The sequence below is a fragment of the Platalea leucorodia genome, assembly GCF_965183815.1.
Source record: "Platalea leucorodia genome assembly, chromosome: 1".
NCBI classification, from domain to species: Eukaryota; Metazoa; Chordata; class Aves; order Pelecaniformes; family Threskiornithidae; genus Platalea; species Platalea leucorodia.
In genome coordinates, this window is record NC_138823.1 from 128,008,141 (window position 1) to 128,026,570 (window position 18,430).

The following is an 18,430-nucleotide window of genomic DNA, read 5'->3' on the forward strand; positions in this document are numbered from 1 at the left end:
ATAACCAAATAGAGTGTAAAGCTGAGCAATAATTCACTTTTACTTTTTCCTGTAAATATATAAAACCCCGATTCTTTAGATTTCTTTGATTATATTAAGCAGAGGGCTGGAAATATTAATCTATTGCTGGCTGTCTAAATATGGAAAAGGGAAAAAATATTTCAAATATACCAAAACTGACCTTTAAACATCATAATTACAAACTTTTAGTATCAACAATGTGTAAATAAGTTGGAAAAAATGTTAGGGTTGTATTTGATTATAGTTACAGTGTTTGATGAAATAACGTCAGCCTGAAAGATGCTACAATTGATCTGTTAATGTTAACGTCTGTTTCTTTTAAAATGAAAATCATGTAGCAAAGGCTGTAGGTAGTAAGCTGAAGTTTCATGTAGAATTACTGCAGCAGTAAAATGATTGTACCTTGAATATCAACAGTTGTTACATAAACAGAATCATGGAAGTTATTCTTAGTAGCTCACTCTTTCTTTCTTTTTCATTGGAGAACAAACTTATTTATAAATGTTTATGCAGACACATCTGTATGTTAATATATCTGACATGCAGTCAGAGTTATAAATTTCTTCTCTTTATGGATATCTTTTAAATCACTTATGGCTAATATTTTTTAACAAATCTAAGATGTACGCTCAAACAGTACATAACTGTTATATGAAAAATATTTTCCTATAAAAAATATTCTAACCATCATTATTAGATATCAAGTAATAGTCTCAAGAGGAACCAAACAGCTGTATTTAATGAGAGCATTTAATTGTATTATTGCTGTATTGCTTGTTAATGAGAATGGTTCACTAAACAAAAACTAATCCAGTAGAATTAGAATCATGACAGGATTATAAAATAGTGGTCTGGGAATTGTAAGTAACCCAGCATTGTCAAGCAAAAAACTGCTCTCTTGGATTTACATCACATCAGTAACACAGTTTATCATAAGGACGTACAGGTTTGAAGCATTCACCTTCTGCTGGTGTTAATTAGGTTTAAATGATGAAGCTCCCATTCACTATAACAAAACATTATTTCATTGTATTATGTTTATGTTTTTGCATTACAATTTCATTAACTTCCCTCAGAAATCCACTAATCTCTTTCTTATTGTTTTCATTGTCACCATTACAAAATAATGCTTTCATTAACATTTTCAGAAGTGCCTGAAAATGGAATCATTGATGAAATCATAGTTCCAATGGGGGCAGCTGTTGACCTTTTGCTATATTTAAGCTTATGTTTTTTCTAAGCCATATTTTATAGCTTTGATCTATGTGATCCAATAAAATTGAGGCATTCTAAAACTTCCTAATTACAAATGAGTGATGGAGTGATGTGGACTGTCAATCTAATGGAATTAAAGAGAGATGAAACGAATAGGACGTGTATCACATTTATATTCTAAAAAAAGACCAATCAGATGCATGCTAGTAAAATAAAGGAAATTCAATTACAAAAGACCAGAAGCTTGCATTATCAACAGTCTAGTGCAATCCCACGAAACAGGAAGGAAAGCAAAAAAGGAAATGTTCTTTTTAACTCTGCTTTATAAAAATATTAAAAGTTATTAGAAAGAAGAGTATGTTTAAATCTAAAGAGGTATTAAAATAATAATAAATTAATTCTTTATTTAGAGTAAAATTTTATATTTTACCTTTTCAAAACACCTTATAAACATTAACTCAGACAAATCTAATCATCCTTTAGCTGAAGATAAAGGGAATCTCTTTAGTAGACATTAGATTGAGGCCAATCACTGAAATTTACAGATAGAGATGCTTAACCCTAGATAAGTCAAAGCAGTCATCTAGCAAACAAAAACTAAGCAAAATTCATTAGAACAGAACCTCTGGCCTTTCTCTGCTCTAATATACTCAGATGACTGCTGGCAGCATCAATTAGCTTGAAGAAGTAACTCTTAGGGGAGCAGAGCCAACAATGCTTGTTTTTCATCACATAGCTGTCCTGCAAGAAGTGTTCATATACATTCATCAAAGAATAAGAGTAGGCTCACATTGCTTGCTTTCATTTGGGAGCATTAGTGGGAGAACTGCCTGGCCACTAATTTTCATGGAAGATTTAGGAACTAACAACCAATGTCCTTTGAGTTGTCAATACTATAATCGAATTTAGTTGAAAGCAGCAAATTGTATCAAAAGCTAGCAAGGACCTCCGTACATGCAAAGGAGAGAGAGTAAGTATAAGAAAATCAGGATACAAGTGAAATATTGCACAGCCAACACTCTAGCAATTAAAAGCTCCTTAGGGTAAAAAATAAGTAAGTTTAAACTAAAAAAAAATTTGGAATGTCCATAGGTATGAAGAGCAGATTAAAACTGAACAAATTCTTTCTCATCAGACTACACACTAAGACATTAGTTAGTTAGTAGTGAAGGTCCTCCTACATTGGAGGACCATTCTTTCTCTTTGAAGCTACAATTATGAGCATACCGAGAATTGCCAGCACCGTGCTGTCCTTCAGAACTTCCATGGAACCTGAGCACACAAAGTAGATCGCTTGCAGGGCATCTCCCTGCCGGAGGAGGTATTCCCCAGGAGCACAGAAGGAGGTTTTGATATGCAGAGACAGAGACCTGAGGCAACCGCGGCTGGCACACTCGAAAAGGGAGAGCTGCAAAATCTCCTTGTTCAAGTGCATGGTGATGTCTGAACGCAGCTCATCCGGGAAGTCTTTTAAAAGCTGTCCAAAAAAGAGAAAAAGGGGTGAAAAAGAGAAAAAGTGTAAGATAGATAATTTGTTTCCTCTTTTGCAGAAGTGGTTTGATTTAGTAGTGCTGCATATGTCGTACTGATGCAAAGATCTCCATTTGATTTTTCTTGTCCCCTTAATAAGATGTGTGCTATGTCTTAATGAATCTTTACACTGATAAACATTGATAAACTCCAGGAAAAACATGAATAAAAATATGCCTTTATACAAAAACAAGGAAAAAACATCAGCAACACTGTGTGTAGGAATTCCCCCTAACGCACAATTTAACCTTCTCCAAGTTCTTCTCAGCTGTTAGAATGCGCTGGCTGTTCAGGTATATACCACCAGGCATATACACTGAAAACAGAGGAAAAAAAGGACTTGGTTTAGATTTTCTTTAAAATGTTTGTATAAAATTCATCAATAGGCTATATTGCTTCTTCTATGGTAAAACCACTGGAAGAGGAATAACTCAAAAAACCTCTATGTAGTAAACCTCTAAGGGTTTTTTTTGTGGGTTTTTTGTTCTTTTTTTTTTTTTTTTAGTGATGCAATTGGACACGGAAGAAGAGTTGGGAAATGAATGGAGACAAGGTTCATGTTCAGTGGAAGAATCTATGGAAATACAAAGACTATCAGGTCTTTCTATTTTTCCTTGATCTTAATTTTAGGCAAATTCCCAATGTAGCCTGGCCAACACTTAATGATATCTATATATGTTTTACAGAAGATCTGCTGCAGGATGGCAAAATTGAGAAACATCTTTCTGCTGAGAGACAGTCTTCTGAGAATGCCATACAACTGCTCAAATAATCAAAAATTTCAGGTGGAGCTTTTAAAAAATATTTAAGTGGTTTCAGGTGTCTGTCCCATTGATGCAAAGTATACTGCCAGCCTACGGGCAGAGCTCTGGACTATGCAAGCTGCAAGCATAGTTTTCTCTGTAGTTTGAGGGGATCTGGCATCTGAGCAATGCAATTAGTCACCACTTGACGAAGTGGGCTTAGACAAGGCAGTTTGTGGATGGGAGGCAAATCATGAAATATTGATGGTCTCTCCAGAGGCTGTTGTAATACAGCAATCACTCACTTTCAGTGCAACTAAAGATACAGAAGCTGAAGGTGATCCTTAACCAAATCTAGGAAAGCTTTGACATCTAAGTGGGTTTTGTACCTTTGTAAATCTTACTAGGCTCCTTCTGTTGCTAGGTGTGCTGTGCACACCACAAGAAGAATTTATCAGGAAAATAATGTTCTCAACCCCAAATCTTTCTGCTTATTTCTGCTTTATCTTTAGAGGCCACTGAGTTTTATAATGACAAGAACTCTGAAGGGAATGGTTCATTCAAACAGCAAAGAGAAGTCATTATTCCTCCTGGAGTACAATAATACACAACCTGGAGAAGTCATTTAAAACAAGCAAGCAAAGACATGACCAGAAATTTGTCTTTTGATTTCACTTCATGTTACATTCTGCAATATTTAAAAATATAGGGAAATGAATAACACAAAAATTCAGGCCAAACCACTTGTTTACATTATTGCAAAGAATAAAAGAAAACGAAGGAGTGAAGAAGGGGCAGTAAAGAAGTCCCTCCTTTAAAAAACAGCTAAAAAACCCAGTAGATTTTTTGTTTGGTGCAATGCAAAACTGCTCATTGTGGTGTTTCTGCTGGCATCATCCAAAAGGTTTCTGATGAATGCCTCTTCAGCGTTTCAGAATTATGGAGGACCTTGAATTTTTAATATATGATGTGATGTTCTAAACCAGATTTTTCAGTAGCATACCCGCCTCCTGGGATAACCCAGATTTATTTTTAGGTATGTTCTTTTTAAAATGTAATTTCATACAAAACACAGCATCACAAATGGAAAATTGCCCCCTTCCCTGACTCTAAGTCCATAGTCAAAACCATCAAACACACAACCTCCCTCATTTGGTTACCTCATTGGAATCAATTCCATTATTGACAGACCACGTGGTTTGGAAATATTCAAGCATCCTTTGCTTTAGCTGCTGTGGCAGGTGATGGACCCGTATAAAGTCCTTCAGATCCTTGGTTCTTGTGTGATAAAGGGACCATCTGGAGTACATCCTCTGAATTATGGCAGTCACATTACCAAACACCAAGGCATGCATCAGAGCTAGGGAAGACAGAAATTATGTGCAATGTGTAGTGACTTGTTGACCATTAAAATGTAACACAGAAAATAAACAGAATCTTCACAGAAAACCAGTTTCCTACTTGATAGATATAAGAAAGCTTTTGAATACAGTAGTATTCATATGATTCTTAATTTCCATTTTTTGTGTCATTAGCAGTCACAGTCATGGGACAGGGTAGAACCACATCTGATGCTATCTAGTCAGGGTACCAAGCAAAAGAATACCCAAGCCAAATTAAGTTTATAGTCTAAGAAAAAAGGAAACACATGAACACATGTGGGCAGGCGTGCTCAGGAAATAATGAGAAACTATTAATCAGCATGAAAACTAGTCTCAAATGATCAGTTTACAGAATGTAATAGATTTCAGAGACCTCATATAAATAAAACCATCTACTAATGGGCACCACGTGTAGTGGAATGAGATTGCAAACAACATTTAAACAGGTATCATATTCTTGGGAATAAAATGTTAAAAAAAGACAAAAAAATATTGTAAAGCAGAAATTCAGGTTAAAAAAAAAAAGATACATTCAAACTGACAATCTGATTTCTTATGTTGCTTGAGAAGGTCAAACATAGTGTGAAATGGTTTATCAGAAAGTTCTGAGTTTGTTTGCAATTAGAGACTGGCTTGGGAATAAAAAGACCAGAAGCAAAATTGAAGAAATGATTACAGATACAGGTTGCTTGGGTTTGTCTGTGTAGAAATGTGCTTGCTGATTATCAGTGGGAAAAATCACTGCTAGATTGTCTGTCATGCGATATTGATCTGAGGTATATAATATACACATTTACAAATCGTTTATTGAAAAAACTATTAAAGAGCTTGATTATTACTCTTAAGGGACATCTATCTTTATAGCACTTGAGAGAAAACAGACTCCTCAGAGTGGCAAAGCAATTGGTTTATAAACAAGAAAACCAAGATGTTGACCTTGTATGGCAATTTACAGAAGTCCAGTGTGAGTGAGGAGAGACAAGGGGGAACAGGAGGAGGAAAGGATGCATTTTGGTGGCTAACACTTTTACGTCGTAGAAACAGGCAGAAAATTCTTTAGATCGGAATGTTGAAAGTTTTTACAGGCTAAGCAAAACACAAAGGAGCTAGTAACAATATCTATGTCTTTATTGTGAAGGGAGTGCAGAAAAAAGAGATAAAGGACTGCAGTGTGATGTAGTTTCACAGTACAGTATGCATTCTTGTAGAGGTGATCCAATGACACAATTAAGTCAATACAAGTCCATTAGCAAAAGAAGATAAATGAAAAGCAGGGCAGAAAGAAAAGGATCAGATATGAATATTAGAAAGAAAAGTAAGCATAATTAGAAATTTATTTCTAAGAATAATCAGCTGGATCAACCAGGTGTTGTTCCTCACAGTGCAGCAAATTGCTAAGTCACTAATGTCAGAAGCTTGGGCAACAAAGTGTGAGGCGCTGGTGTAATGCTAGATACAGGATATTATAATAGAAATATGGCAGCTAGGGCTGAAACAAGTCAGCCAGACATAGCTAAACAGGCTAAAGAGATGGTGTAGCCTCTTCAAGGATGTGGTAATCAGTTTAAAGGGGGGGGGGGAGGGGGTAGGGATAAAGCATTAGGTGGTGTATGCATGCATATGTAAAAATCACATGTGATATAAGTCTCCCCACAGGTTCCAAGGTTAGGAGCTGGACAGTGTAGAGATCTCCATGATGTTATTATAGGCACAGATATCATCAATAATTTTATTATTATGGGAGAATCTGTCTTTGCATATGTACATTGGAAGACAACTGCTACTGATGATGACAAGCTATTCCTGGCTGTGATAGCCATTAGATTTCTTTATCAAATAATCGCAGATCCACCCTCCTTTCTGTAAGAAAACTATTAATCTGTTCTCTAAAACCAAGTAGGACAAGTTAAAAACTTCTAGGAACCATATTTCATAAAGTGGCCTTGATTTTAGTGGATATTGTAAATTACATTTTTGTTGCTTAGGGAACAGAGGAACACCCCTGATCCCAGAAAGGACTGTAGCTACTAGAATGGGTCTCCAGTCTCATAAATACAATACTGTGGTTTTTTTGCCCAAAGAACATGAAGAATACAAGACAGCACATGGTATGGTCATCTGTAGGAGGACAGATCTGATTAATATTTTACAGATGCTGTGTATCCTAGGAATTCTGATTAAATTTTAATAATTAACTTTTCTTTCCAACTTTAAGAAGAAATACTGTATAGAATAAGATGTTTTATCTTCACAATACTACTTGTCTTAAATTGTAATTTCAAAATCATGCAAAACAAAAATTAATACCAAGTGGCAGGTAAAAATCAAACAAGAATATTATAAAATATTTATCTGCTAAATTAACACTTGGGGTTTTTTTCTGGCTTCAACTTTCTTTAAGGTTGCAATAAATCCACTTCATTCTTTCAACTTGTAGTAACACATTAAAGAGGTACAGATGAACTACTGATAAACTAAATCATGCTATCCATTACACTTGAAATTTCATAAACTAATGGCTTGGTCTAAAAACTATAAAAAACTTACATAAATTTTTCTCAAGCATCACTTTCCACTAGGGAATTTTAAAATTAAATATCAGCCAAAGCTGTATGTCAAAATATATTTTAAGAAATGAAAACGTATCATGCCCTAAAGTATACAAACTAGTACTTTATTCCTAATAGAGTTTTCTGAGGCATGCTCACCAATCTGCATTGTATGATGGTAACACCTTCTTCATGTTTCCTTGCTCTGCTGATTTTCTTAAATAATGTCTAAAACACAATTCCTCAAGAAAATACTTGCAAATCAGCCTGCTCTGCTTTCTTACCTGCATATATCTTGTTCACTGGACCCTCCCAGATGTAAAGTCATTCTTCTACCTGCTTGCCTATGAGTAACTTTGCCTTTCAGTTTTCAGTTCCCTCTTACTACATTCAGTTGACTGGTTCTTCACAATTTATTCAGTGCACAAGCATATTAGTTCTACTGCTCAATAATATAAGAAATGAAAAAGAAATTGCTATAACTAGGCTAAATAAAAGTATAGGATACTTTTATACTCTATTAAAGTTTGTGAAAGCTCTGCCATATCAAAGTGAATTAAATATTCGTCATTGCCTTACACAGGATATCACCTGATTTCTTGATAGAAATGAAAACTCCTTCTTTCATTCCAACAGATTTTATGCAGTGAAAGCCCCAAAACACAAAGACCACATTGTATTTTAAAACTATAATTTTATGCTACCAGCAGAAGCAATTAATGAGCTGCTTGTGTTTTTGTGACATTGTCAAAATCAAAATGATATCATTCTTGGATGATTCATTATATTATTGCCACTCATTTTCAGGATTGGGAAAAATGACAATAATTCATTGAGCACTTTTTACACCACTTGATGCTGCAAATATATAGTTTATGGGTCATTCATTGTGTTCCCTGGTTTTCAAGTGTCAAGTTGCCAATTTATTTTTGCCCAGGAAAATTTATGCTGCAAAGCTGACAACCAGTGCCTTACTGACTAGCCCTGGAGAAATACCTACTAGTATTTCCAGAACAATTAGGCAAGCAGAAAAAAAATGAGGGGGGCAGTACTCTGGAGGTAATTTGCTTTTACCCTTCACACCCACTGTGACATCTTTGTGTTGTATGATGCACACTCTATGAAATAGCACAGCTAAATTTTTGGGAAGGAAGATGATGGTAAAGAGAGAGCTGCAGGTACTTTCTCCAGTGGCCTTGGCTTACCAAGCTCTGCAGGTGCCACCAGCTCACTGGTTGTACCCAGGTGCCTGAGCAGAAAGAAGGTGACCATAAATGAACACATGGCTTTCTCCAACAGTACAACTAGGTAATTAACATAAATCAAAATACTACTAATAGCTCCAAATATGACAAAAACATTGCATTTTGATTCTAATCTGAAGCAGTGATGTGAAATTTACTTAGTGATAATTAAACCGCTTTTTGTTTATGATAGAGTCACCTACAGCTCACCAAACAGTTCTCCTGGCTCTGTTCTGTCTCTGTTGCCCTCTCTCTGGGCTGGTCCTTCAGATGTGGATACGCACCAGGTCACAGCCAGATACACCCACCGGTGGGCTGCCCACCTCTCCTCACCATCATACCCAGGGATGCTGTGGGGACTGAACTGGAGCTGAACGTGCACCTATTACTCGGGTGACTGGAAAAGTGCCCAGCACATAACCAAAACGCTCCCCTGGCACATGGCTGGGCCACACTTACTGACAAAAAAGTGAGTTTGCATTTTACTGGGTGGCAACTCTCTTGTTGTTATAAGTGATCAAAAGGTTAGAAATATGTCTGCTTAAAAGAGTTTATCTAGTGTAAAACCAACAAAGTTATTTCCTTCTTTTGCCATTTTAAATTAAAGTTTCTGTTGTGTTTTTTTTTTTAAAAGAAACTTAGCAAAATTTCAGCTCTTATTTTACTTGTCCCTACCCCCCAAAACGTTTACATGATAATTCACATTTGTACCTACCCCCAATCAGCATCGTGCAAATGGAGAAGATCTTTTCAGCATCAGTATTGGCTGAAACATTTCCAAACCCAACACTGGTGAGGCTGCTGAGAGTGAAATACAGGGCAGCTATATAGGCACTTCTGATTGATGGGCCTCCTAGTGTATTATTCTCATAGTAAGGAGACTCAATACGTTTTCCTAGCTCATGAAGCCAACCTGAAAAACAAAGCATAAAACCAACTATTAAGGAATACCTACACCATGAAAACTACACATTCTGTATAACAAAATAATTCTAAAAAAAACCCCAAAACCCCACAACCTGTGTAGAAGACACTGCATTCTTCACACAATTCCAAGAATAAAAAGAACATTAAACTGTAGGAATTTATACATGTGTCTCTGGAGTATTTATTTTTATGCATGATTATTTATGATAACAACTGTATTTCTGTATGGAAATCAAGTGTTTTTGAATTGCATATTACAGGTCTAATTAGATAATTCAGAAAATCCATTAAGGCACTGAAAAGAAAAAAAATCATCACCTAATAACACTGCAGCAAGAATGCAACATTGATTTGATTCTTTCCATTAATTAATGCTTGGAAAGATTTTGAGATTCTGAGACTAAATTGTTATAACAATAATTACATGTTTAGAGCTTTTTACATGTTTCTTTTTACAGTAGAAAAGATTCAAACAACTAAACATAACCTACAAGCCAGAATTAATTTTCAAAAGATGCTTCCGTATTTTCTGAATTGTTCATTTAATCTTTGCTTTCATTTTGCTAAATGAGTCTATGTGTGCTAGAGAAAGTAGAATTAGCTACTGCCTCATAGATATTTAAAAAACAACAACAAACCAATAAAAAAACTCCAAAGCAACAAAGCAGGAAAAAGTGTTCAGTTTCTCTTTTGGAAAAGGAAAATAAACAACCTGAATGAATTGGATAAACACAATGCTTCAGAAAAATCAAGATAGGAAAAAAAAAAGATAAAAATCAATGTGTGTGCCCAGTTTTGCCTGTTAAGCAGTTTGCTTGGGAGAGTGGGAATCTTTCCTGGATATTCAGGGAGAAGTGCCAAAAGAAAATATTCCTGACTGGAAGAGTTTTATTTTGGAAAAATTAGTTGGGGGTGTGCCCATTGTAAGCTGAGACCTGACAGACTGAATCACCTCCTGAAGCTTATTCTCTCTACACTTCAGTCAACATCCATTTCTTCATTTTGGATGAATCCAAGTATAGAATCATAGAATCATAGAATCGTTAAGGTTGGAAAAGACCCTTAAGATCATCGAGTCCAACTGTTAACCTATCACTGTCAAGTCCACCACTAAACCATGTGCTTGAGCACCACCTCTACACTTCTTTTAAATACTTCCAGGGATGGAGACTCAACCACTTCCCTGGGCAGCCTGTTCCAGTGCCTGACTACCCTTTCGGTGAAGAAGTTTTTTCTAATATCCAACCTAAACTTCCTCTGGTGCGGCTTGAGGCCATTTCCTCTCATCCTATCCATTTCCTCTCATCCTAGTATGAACTAGGAGAAATTCCATTGTACAGAATATCTGCAAAAGTAGGGGGCAGATTTAAAGTATCTGTCCCAGCACTTCCAATTAAGTTGGGGAAAAAGTCTGTAAGAATTTACCACCTACAGCAGACCTGTTGAGCCATAGCTGCTACAATCCTCAGCTCCATACTCTCTTGCATGTTATCCTACAGAGAAAGCTAAGCCAGAAGAGCTGGGTAATGACAGTGTAAAGTCTAGCCATGACCCTGCTGACCCACTCTACGCAGGCCAGTGAATTTAATCAAAAGCATAAACGAAAGTGCTCTGCATTGTCATAAGATGGCAGTACTGAGTGGGCTAGTTTACCTTGGCAACAGACAAGAAAGCACAAGAAAATCTCCTTGATTTTGCCTTGATAGAAAGTATTAATCACATAAGGCTATTTTATATTTGTGACACTCAATTATTTAAAATGAAAGAAAAACAAAACTGAAAAGAAAAAAGCCTAACTGAACCGATACCAGTCCTCTCTCTGTGCACTACTGTTTTCCTGAGATTACACTACCTTTCCCCAACAATAATACAGCCTTTTGTACAGCGGATTAAATTCCTATGCTCATGTTAGGGAATGTGATCCCACACATTAAAGAATAAAGAATAAATACCTAAGAAAATCCCTGGCAGAGAGTAGATAGGGTTAAAAAAAGTCTAGCTAAACCGAATGTAAAGAAATGCAATCATAAAGTTCAACATCAGGTTTTGAAAGTATTCTAGTGGTATAAAGAACTGCAAAACTGAAACAAATTAAATAAGTTAGTTATTTTAAGTAACTGTAACTGATGTGTGAATACTTTAAATAACACCTCTTAGGTGAAAATCTTTCCTGGGAGTGTTCTAAAAGCCACTGACTTTTGGCCCCTGTATTCCCATTTTTCTGCCTTTTGTTATCTGAATGAATTTCACATTCGTTGTTCCTGGTGGTCATACTGCATCTGATTGCAAGTTTCTCCACCTCAGTTTCAGCTATCAAACAAAAAAAAAAAATTGAGTTTACCTATTGTAACTTTATAGGAAACATTACAGGCCTCACTTTCAGACCAATACATTTCCAATGCTATCCAAAAAAGGTGGATGACTCCATTCTTTGATAGATATTTGTAATTGGAATGGACCTTTTGAAGAAATTATATAGGATGAGGTTTCAGCCAAAGTATATAAAATGCTGCAAGGTCTTCCAGATCAACTATACTTCTCAGATTTTTGTTGATAACTCTACATCTTTTTCCATTCCAAACTGATAGATATATGTAAACTGGTTTCTCCTTTACAGCTCACTTTATGTTCAAGGTTATCAAGCAAAACACCCAACCCTACTGAAACATCATTGTTCCTAAAGGATGCATTACTGCTAGTAACGGTAAGACACAAAAATAAATGCCTACATTGTATTAAACAGTAGAAGTCCTTATAATATTTCTAATATAATTATACTACCAAAGTACCAAATACAATATTAGCATTTTACAGTTGCTAACAAACACTTATGGCCAGGACACCAGCATCTGAGACGAGTTCAGAACTCTGTGCCCAGTTCTGTGGCATAACTGAGGGTCAGACAGATGATCTTAATCAGTAGAGATGAATGGCTTATCACTGAGCTACAACAGTAGCAGTTAGCAATTATTAGCAATTGCTAGCAATTGCTAAAAAAATACCCACTATACAAAGAAAAGTTATTACGTAACTTTCTTCAGAGATAGACCATGAGATTTGGAACAGAAGATGTATACCTGAAAGTGAAAACCCAATAAATATATTCCTCTGACTTGTACATAAGGACATGTTTACAGCTTCTTATTTCTATTTTGGCTATTAGAGATGATCCTAATCAGGACCTTTTGAAGAAATTATATAGGATGAGGTTTCAGCCAAAGTATATAAAATGCTGCAAGGTCTTTCAGATCAAGTATACTTCTCAGATTTTTGTTGATAGCACTACATCTTTTTCCATTTGGGGGTAGAGGCAAGACACTGTTGGCTGTAAATACTTTCATTAGCCAATGGAAATAGTGTGAGATAGCATGAATGACTGATGCCTTTTAATTTTTTGGTTCCTGTAGGCAACAGCTCTCAGCAGATTCTCTGGCAAACTTGAGTAATTAATTTCTGCCTTCAGGGAAGAAGAGAAAAATAAATATACCTTGTAGTCAGAGGGCACTTCCTAGAATTTAGCAGTATGAATCTTGCCTGGTTTTGAATTAGCATTATCTAGATATAGCTCTGTAACTCTGAAAACATTTTAAAGCACCAATTAGCATAAATAAGCATAAGATTTTTCAAAGGGAGAAAGAGTACTTAAGTAACAAAGTCCCATTGGAAAAGTCAGTAAGAATTGCATATCTAGCTCAATTAGGCTACTTTGAAAATTGTTGGAAGAATCTGTATTGAATTTCATTTACCTGTATCTGAGAAGTGCTCAAGTATCAGCAGAAACATAAACAAGCATTTAAGCATCCGTAGATGACATAGTTTATAACCGGATGTAAACCACACCTCATTTGCTGGACATCCAGAAACTCAGTCTTCCCTCAGTTTAGTGCTTGCACTGCATTGAGCAGGTACGTCACTCCCTATAATTTGCAGATTCATTCTATACTGCTACTTAGATTTTCCTTATATGCCAGACGCTTAACATAACAAAGTCCTGTCTGGTACTCCATTTCAACAACTTAGAAAATAGTTGAATTTTCTAATGCATTAATTACCTGTAGCATTTATTCTATAAAACTGACATACATTTTTCCAGTTAAAAAGTAGACCAAAACTCTCTGTTTTATTCTGTACTGCTCTGTCAGTAAGTGCAAAGTGGAATGCTCTTAGAGCATCCCTGAATGCCTGAAAGCACGAGGTGTTCCCCAATAGACCAGTGATGATGAAGGGAAAGGATGGGACAAAGGCCCACCCTCTCGAAGCTGTGGTTCCATACCATATTCAGGGGCTTTAAGTATTCCTAGGGGGAACGCTGAGGTAGAAAAGCCTATCTGCTTTCACATGATCACCTTTTTTTGTTTAAACAGTATTTGAACCTCATGTAGGGCCAGACCATACTTGGCTCTTTCACGCTTGTGAGGAGAGTAATCAATGTTACACTGATAGCAGGGAAAGAGACCACATAATGAGTAATGCTGGGCTAAATCAAAGGACGTTGTCAAGTGTGGGTTATCTTTAAAGGCTGTTTCAGACTGAGTTGTTTTTTTCAGGCTCAACTGAAAAACTCCGGAGGTCTAAATGAAAACACAAAAGATGGCAATGGCTTTATTAGATGCCATGTCTTCTTTATACTTCTCCAAAACCTAGAACTGTACCTTATGAAACAGCAGGCAATACAAAACCATCCAAAACCAAATGAAACCTAGAAATATTGGAGAACCAAAGACAAAAAAGTATAAATAAGTAATCAAACATGAAAAATAATAATAAAAATATGTCCTGAACTGGAGAACATACAGCTTTCTGATATAAATGAATTATAACTTATAACTTTTAACACAGGAGTCTGTATGTTTTATGCCTACTAATGTGTGTTGCAGTGAACAGTTTAGGGTCATTAAGGAAAAGATGAAAGCTATACAAAAGAATTTAGATCCTTCACCACTGGAATGCATTTTTAAAGGAAAATTGTCATGTGCCCTAAGAGCTACGTTAGCTCCCACTGCAGCAGTACCCGGTCACTGCTGATAGCTCCTCATTTCAGATCTAGAGTCAGGCAAGACCTGTAGGTTTACATGGGAAATCAGACCACCCTTTCATTACATAGCTGCACACTCTGATCTGCAAGTAATTTTCTCATGTTTAGGTTTTAAATAGGGGAAAACTGTTGCAAAGATCCCACTGATTTGAATGAAGCCTGGATTTTAGTTGCTCTCTCTCTCTCTCCTCTGTTTCCTTGAGATACTAACCTCCAAAAAATAAACCTTAGGGCAGAACAGTTGCTAAGATAAAACAAGTAAGTGAATTCCCTTCTTTTTAGGTAAAAGCACTTGGGATTACAGTCTGTGTGAGATAGATTGTACATGTCCCAATCACTTCCGTCACCTGTGCATGTCGCTTCTTCAGAATATGTCATAGTTAAAGAGCATTTGAGGAGGGGAGACCAGAGCTAATATTGTATTTGAGATAAGATGTTACCATCATTTTGTATAACAGTATAATGAATATATTCTACCTTATCAAACCCTAATTATAATTCATTAGACATTAAAACATGAGCTTTTCTTTTAAGATTGCTTCTGAAGAATTTTGCATAGTTACTCTCTAGTTGTTTTTGGCTGATACAATGCATTCAAAATTTAGAGATATATAAGAAGACCTAATCATTTTACTTCTTCTAGCGTGCATGACTGCATTATTGAATAATCATTGTCTCTATTCTAATAGTGATTACTCATTTAAGGTATTCAAGTTCTTCTCAAGATCCTCAAAACCTTTTTTATCTCTGTCTAGCCAAAATGTTTTTGACATCTGCAATCTTTTCCTGCTAAAACATTTGCATTTTTTTCCCAGACTATTAATACACTAAACAGAACCATTCCTTCTACTTAACCCTGTGGAACATTGCTGTTACCCTTTCGTTGTCACAAAACCTAATCATTTGTTTGCAGGTTTGATCTATGATGGAATTTTGCCTGCCATGTTAGAAGAGGCTCCCAGGTACCACAGCAGATGGTTTAAGGATTAAAGACCCCCAGAGATGACTGGAGCAATCATACTTTCAACCACTGCTTCTGCAGAACTCTAAATATGGCAGGCCTTATTGCACCAGGTCACAAGGAAAACATGAACTAGGCTTTTCTTTCACACAGATTAGAAAAAGTATGTACTAAAAATAGAAAAACCCATAGTGCTAAAGGTGTCGTACAGCTGCAGGTTCTAAGACTCTGAAAACTCAGCTCCATCATGTGTGCCCAAATGGCATAATTGCACAACAGTAAAATACAGGGCATGAGTTTATGCTCTTTTAAAAATAAAGATAATAAATAAATGGTGTACGTGTAAGAGGAAACCTGAGGTGCATCTATATGGTGCGTCAACAAGTACAGGTTACAAAGGAACATCTCTGGCCTAGAGGCTATATTTGAAGAAGAGAATTAGCTGGCATTCAAAATAAGTAAAAGTTAAGTGGCAGTGCATGAAATTTAGACTAGAAAGACTTCGATGTTAGTACAAGGGACGCAAGCATAATGGCTGCATGACAATAAGGAACAGTTAGCTTTAATCTACTCCCCCTGGTCTTTATTTTGCTAGCACACTTTTCTGCAAACAGTAGACACCTGAAATGAGAAAGAAAACAAATATGATAAAAGAAAGACATTAACATTTTTCTCAAGCACTGAAACTCTGCTTAAAAATATTAAAGTCATTCCCAAAATAATTTATTCTAAAAATGTGTTTTCTTATTTTTGCATTGTAAAATGTTGCCTTAACGGAGTATATTCTTTATTATGATGGATTTAATTATAATTTTTTTTCTTAAACTAGAAAGACACATAACATGGCTATGAATGAGGTTGATAGTGTGAAGAACTAGAGGAACATCTACTGCAGTCGAAGCCACATAGTTAAATTTTGTGGAGGGAAATTCTTGAGATGACGTAGAACAGAAATAGATTTAACCTGGACTGTATGAAACATAGTTTTATCTCAACTGCGTGTGGCCGGAGTCCTTGTGGTAGGGGCACACAAGGCCACTCAAGGCTGCCCTCTGTGACCCTGGGATCAGAGCTCAGGCATGAGCTATGGTGCCTGGGAACTGCTATACATGCAGCAAGTATGGGGATTAGTGCTTCAGGTCAATGCATGGCAGAGGTATCTGCCCTCCACTGTTCATGACATCACCTTTCTCTTTCCTTCATACCACACTAACTATATATTTTTACATCTAATTTAGGTCTATTTTAATATTTCCCTCCATTTTTCTTTGTCTGGGTCTTAATCCTTGGTGCCATTCTGGTGCATTCATTGCACCAGTTTATCCAGATAATGATGAGTTAACTATGTTAACCTTGTACAAGCAGATTATACTTAACCTCTGGGGTCAGTGGACTTTTAAGTGCCAACAGAAGTGAGGCATGTGGATATTACCAGGATGGAATCTACAGAACATTTTCTACAGATATGTATAAAAGTTTATACATTTTTGCTTGATGAACACCCACATTATAGACAATAAAACCCACAAAAAAATAAATCTCTTTAATATGTAATCAAAGAGGAAAAAAATGACCCCTTTTCTATCAAGTACTCTATGCCTCTCTCTGTTAAGCAGATAAAATCTTTAGAGGGGAGAGGACAAATTTTATAAGAAGATTTCATGCTTCAGATCCGAGATGTTCATCTCTTTAAAGCCTAATGCATAAACCAAAACAAAGCCTTCATTCATGTAAGTGCTATATATATATATATATGTGTCATTTACACCTCCACATGAAATCATTAACACCATATTTTGGGGAGCTTGAAAACAATGACAATGACAAGAAATGTAATATTTTGAAATGAAAAGAAAAATAGTTGAGATTTTCAAAACCATGCCCTTCTCAGAAACAAAGCTTGATGAGACAACATCTCCTCTCCAAAATTATACATGAGGATTCATGATCAGCAAATTTTAGGATCTTCCCAAATCAAGAAATGAAGTAAGAAATGGGCATGAGACAAAATCCAAGACACAAACATGCTGAGATCTGGGCCATATCTTTGCATCTAGTTAATTTCTTTATTACGGATCAAATAAAAAAATCAGGATTTGAACATATGCCAGAGGAAACTGTAATCAGCTGCCAGGCTTTGGGAATTCTACCATTGATTTTCGAGCATCTGTAACATCATCCAGAGAAAGTTTGAACTTGGACATAGTGCAGTCAGAAAAAAACCCCAAAGATAAAAATTGAAGGTCCATGTGTGCCCCACTGCTCCATGAAGCTTGCACACTCAAGATGCACCAGCTTCTGTAGTCAAAGGCATATAAGTGAAATGGTTACCCTCATATCTGGTTCCTTATTAATGCTTGCCTTAAATGATGGAGTACCCTTTGCAGATACATTGACTGTTCTTCTTGGACACTAATCTAGAGGAAACTATGTCTTTCCCTAGATCCTTAAGGAAAGTTTTTAATTATCTAAAGACATACAGTAAGACAGATGTTTTAAAGACATTTAAAACCCACATAGTTTTCCAAACTAAATGCATACTCCCTTTGGTTGGCGCATTTTTAGATACAAGCTTAACCTTTATCAGGTCTACCAAAAATTAATTTAATTTGAAAAGTGACATCCTATGTAATTCTTTTGTAAGGCTGACTAATACCCTTTGTAAATAAATTGGCTGTTGTATTTCTGATTGAATATATACTTAGAGACTATCATAAAAATAATTACATTTTGTAGATCTTTAACTCATGGAACTCAACAAAGTCATAACACGATATTGACCCATTGTGCTCACTGAAAATGAAGTTTTCATGGCACAATAAA

At 36.0% G+C, this 18,430-nt stretch overlaps 1 protein-coding gene across 1 annotated transcript in view; it reads right to left on the bottom strand.

Annotated features, from left to right (window-relative positions):
- KCNH8 (potassium voltage-gated channel subfamily H member 8) overlaps window positions 1–18,430 on the bottom strand; it is a gene marked incomplete at both ends in the record, with an annotated part of 195,412 nt that overhangs the window by 36,928 nt on the left and 140,054 nt on the right. Inside the window, 3 exons of the mRNA XM_082315341.1 lie at window positions 2,464–2,713; window positions 4,670–4,869; window positions 9,400–9,597. Coding sequence (XP_082171467.1) covers window positions 2,464–2,713; window positions 4,670–4,869; window positions 9,400–9,597 — 648 coding nt within the window. The remainder of the gene's footprint in view (window positions 1–2,463; window positions 2,714–4,669; window positions 4,870–9,399; window positions 9,598–18,430) is intronic.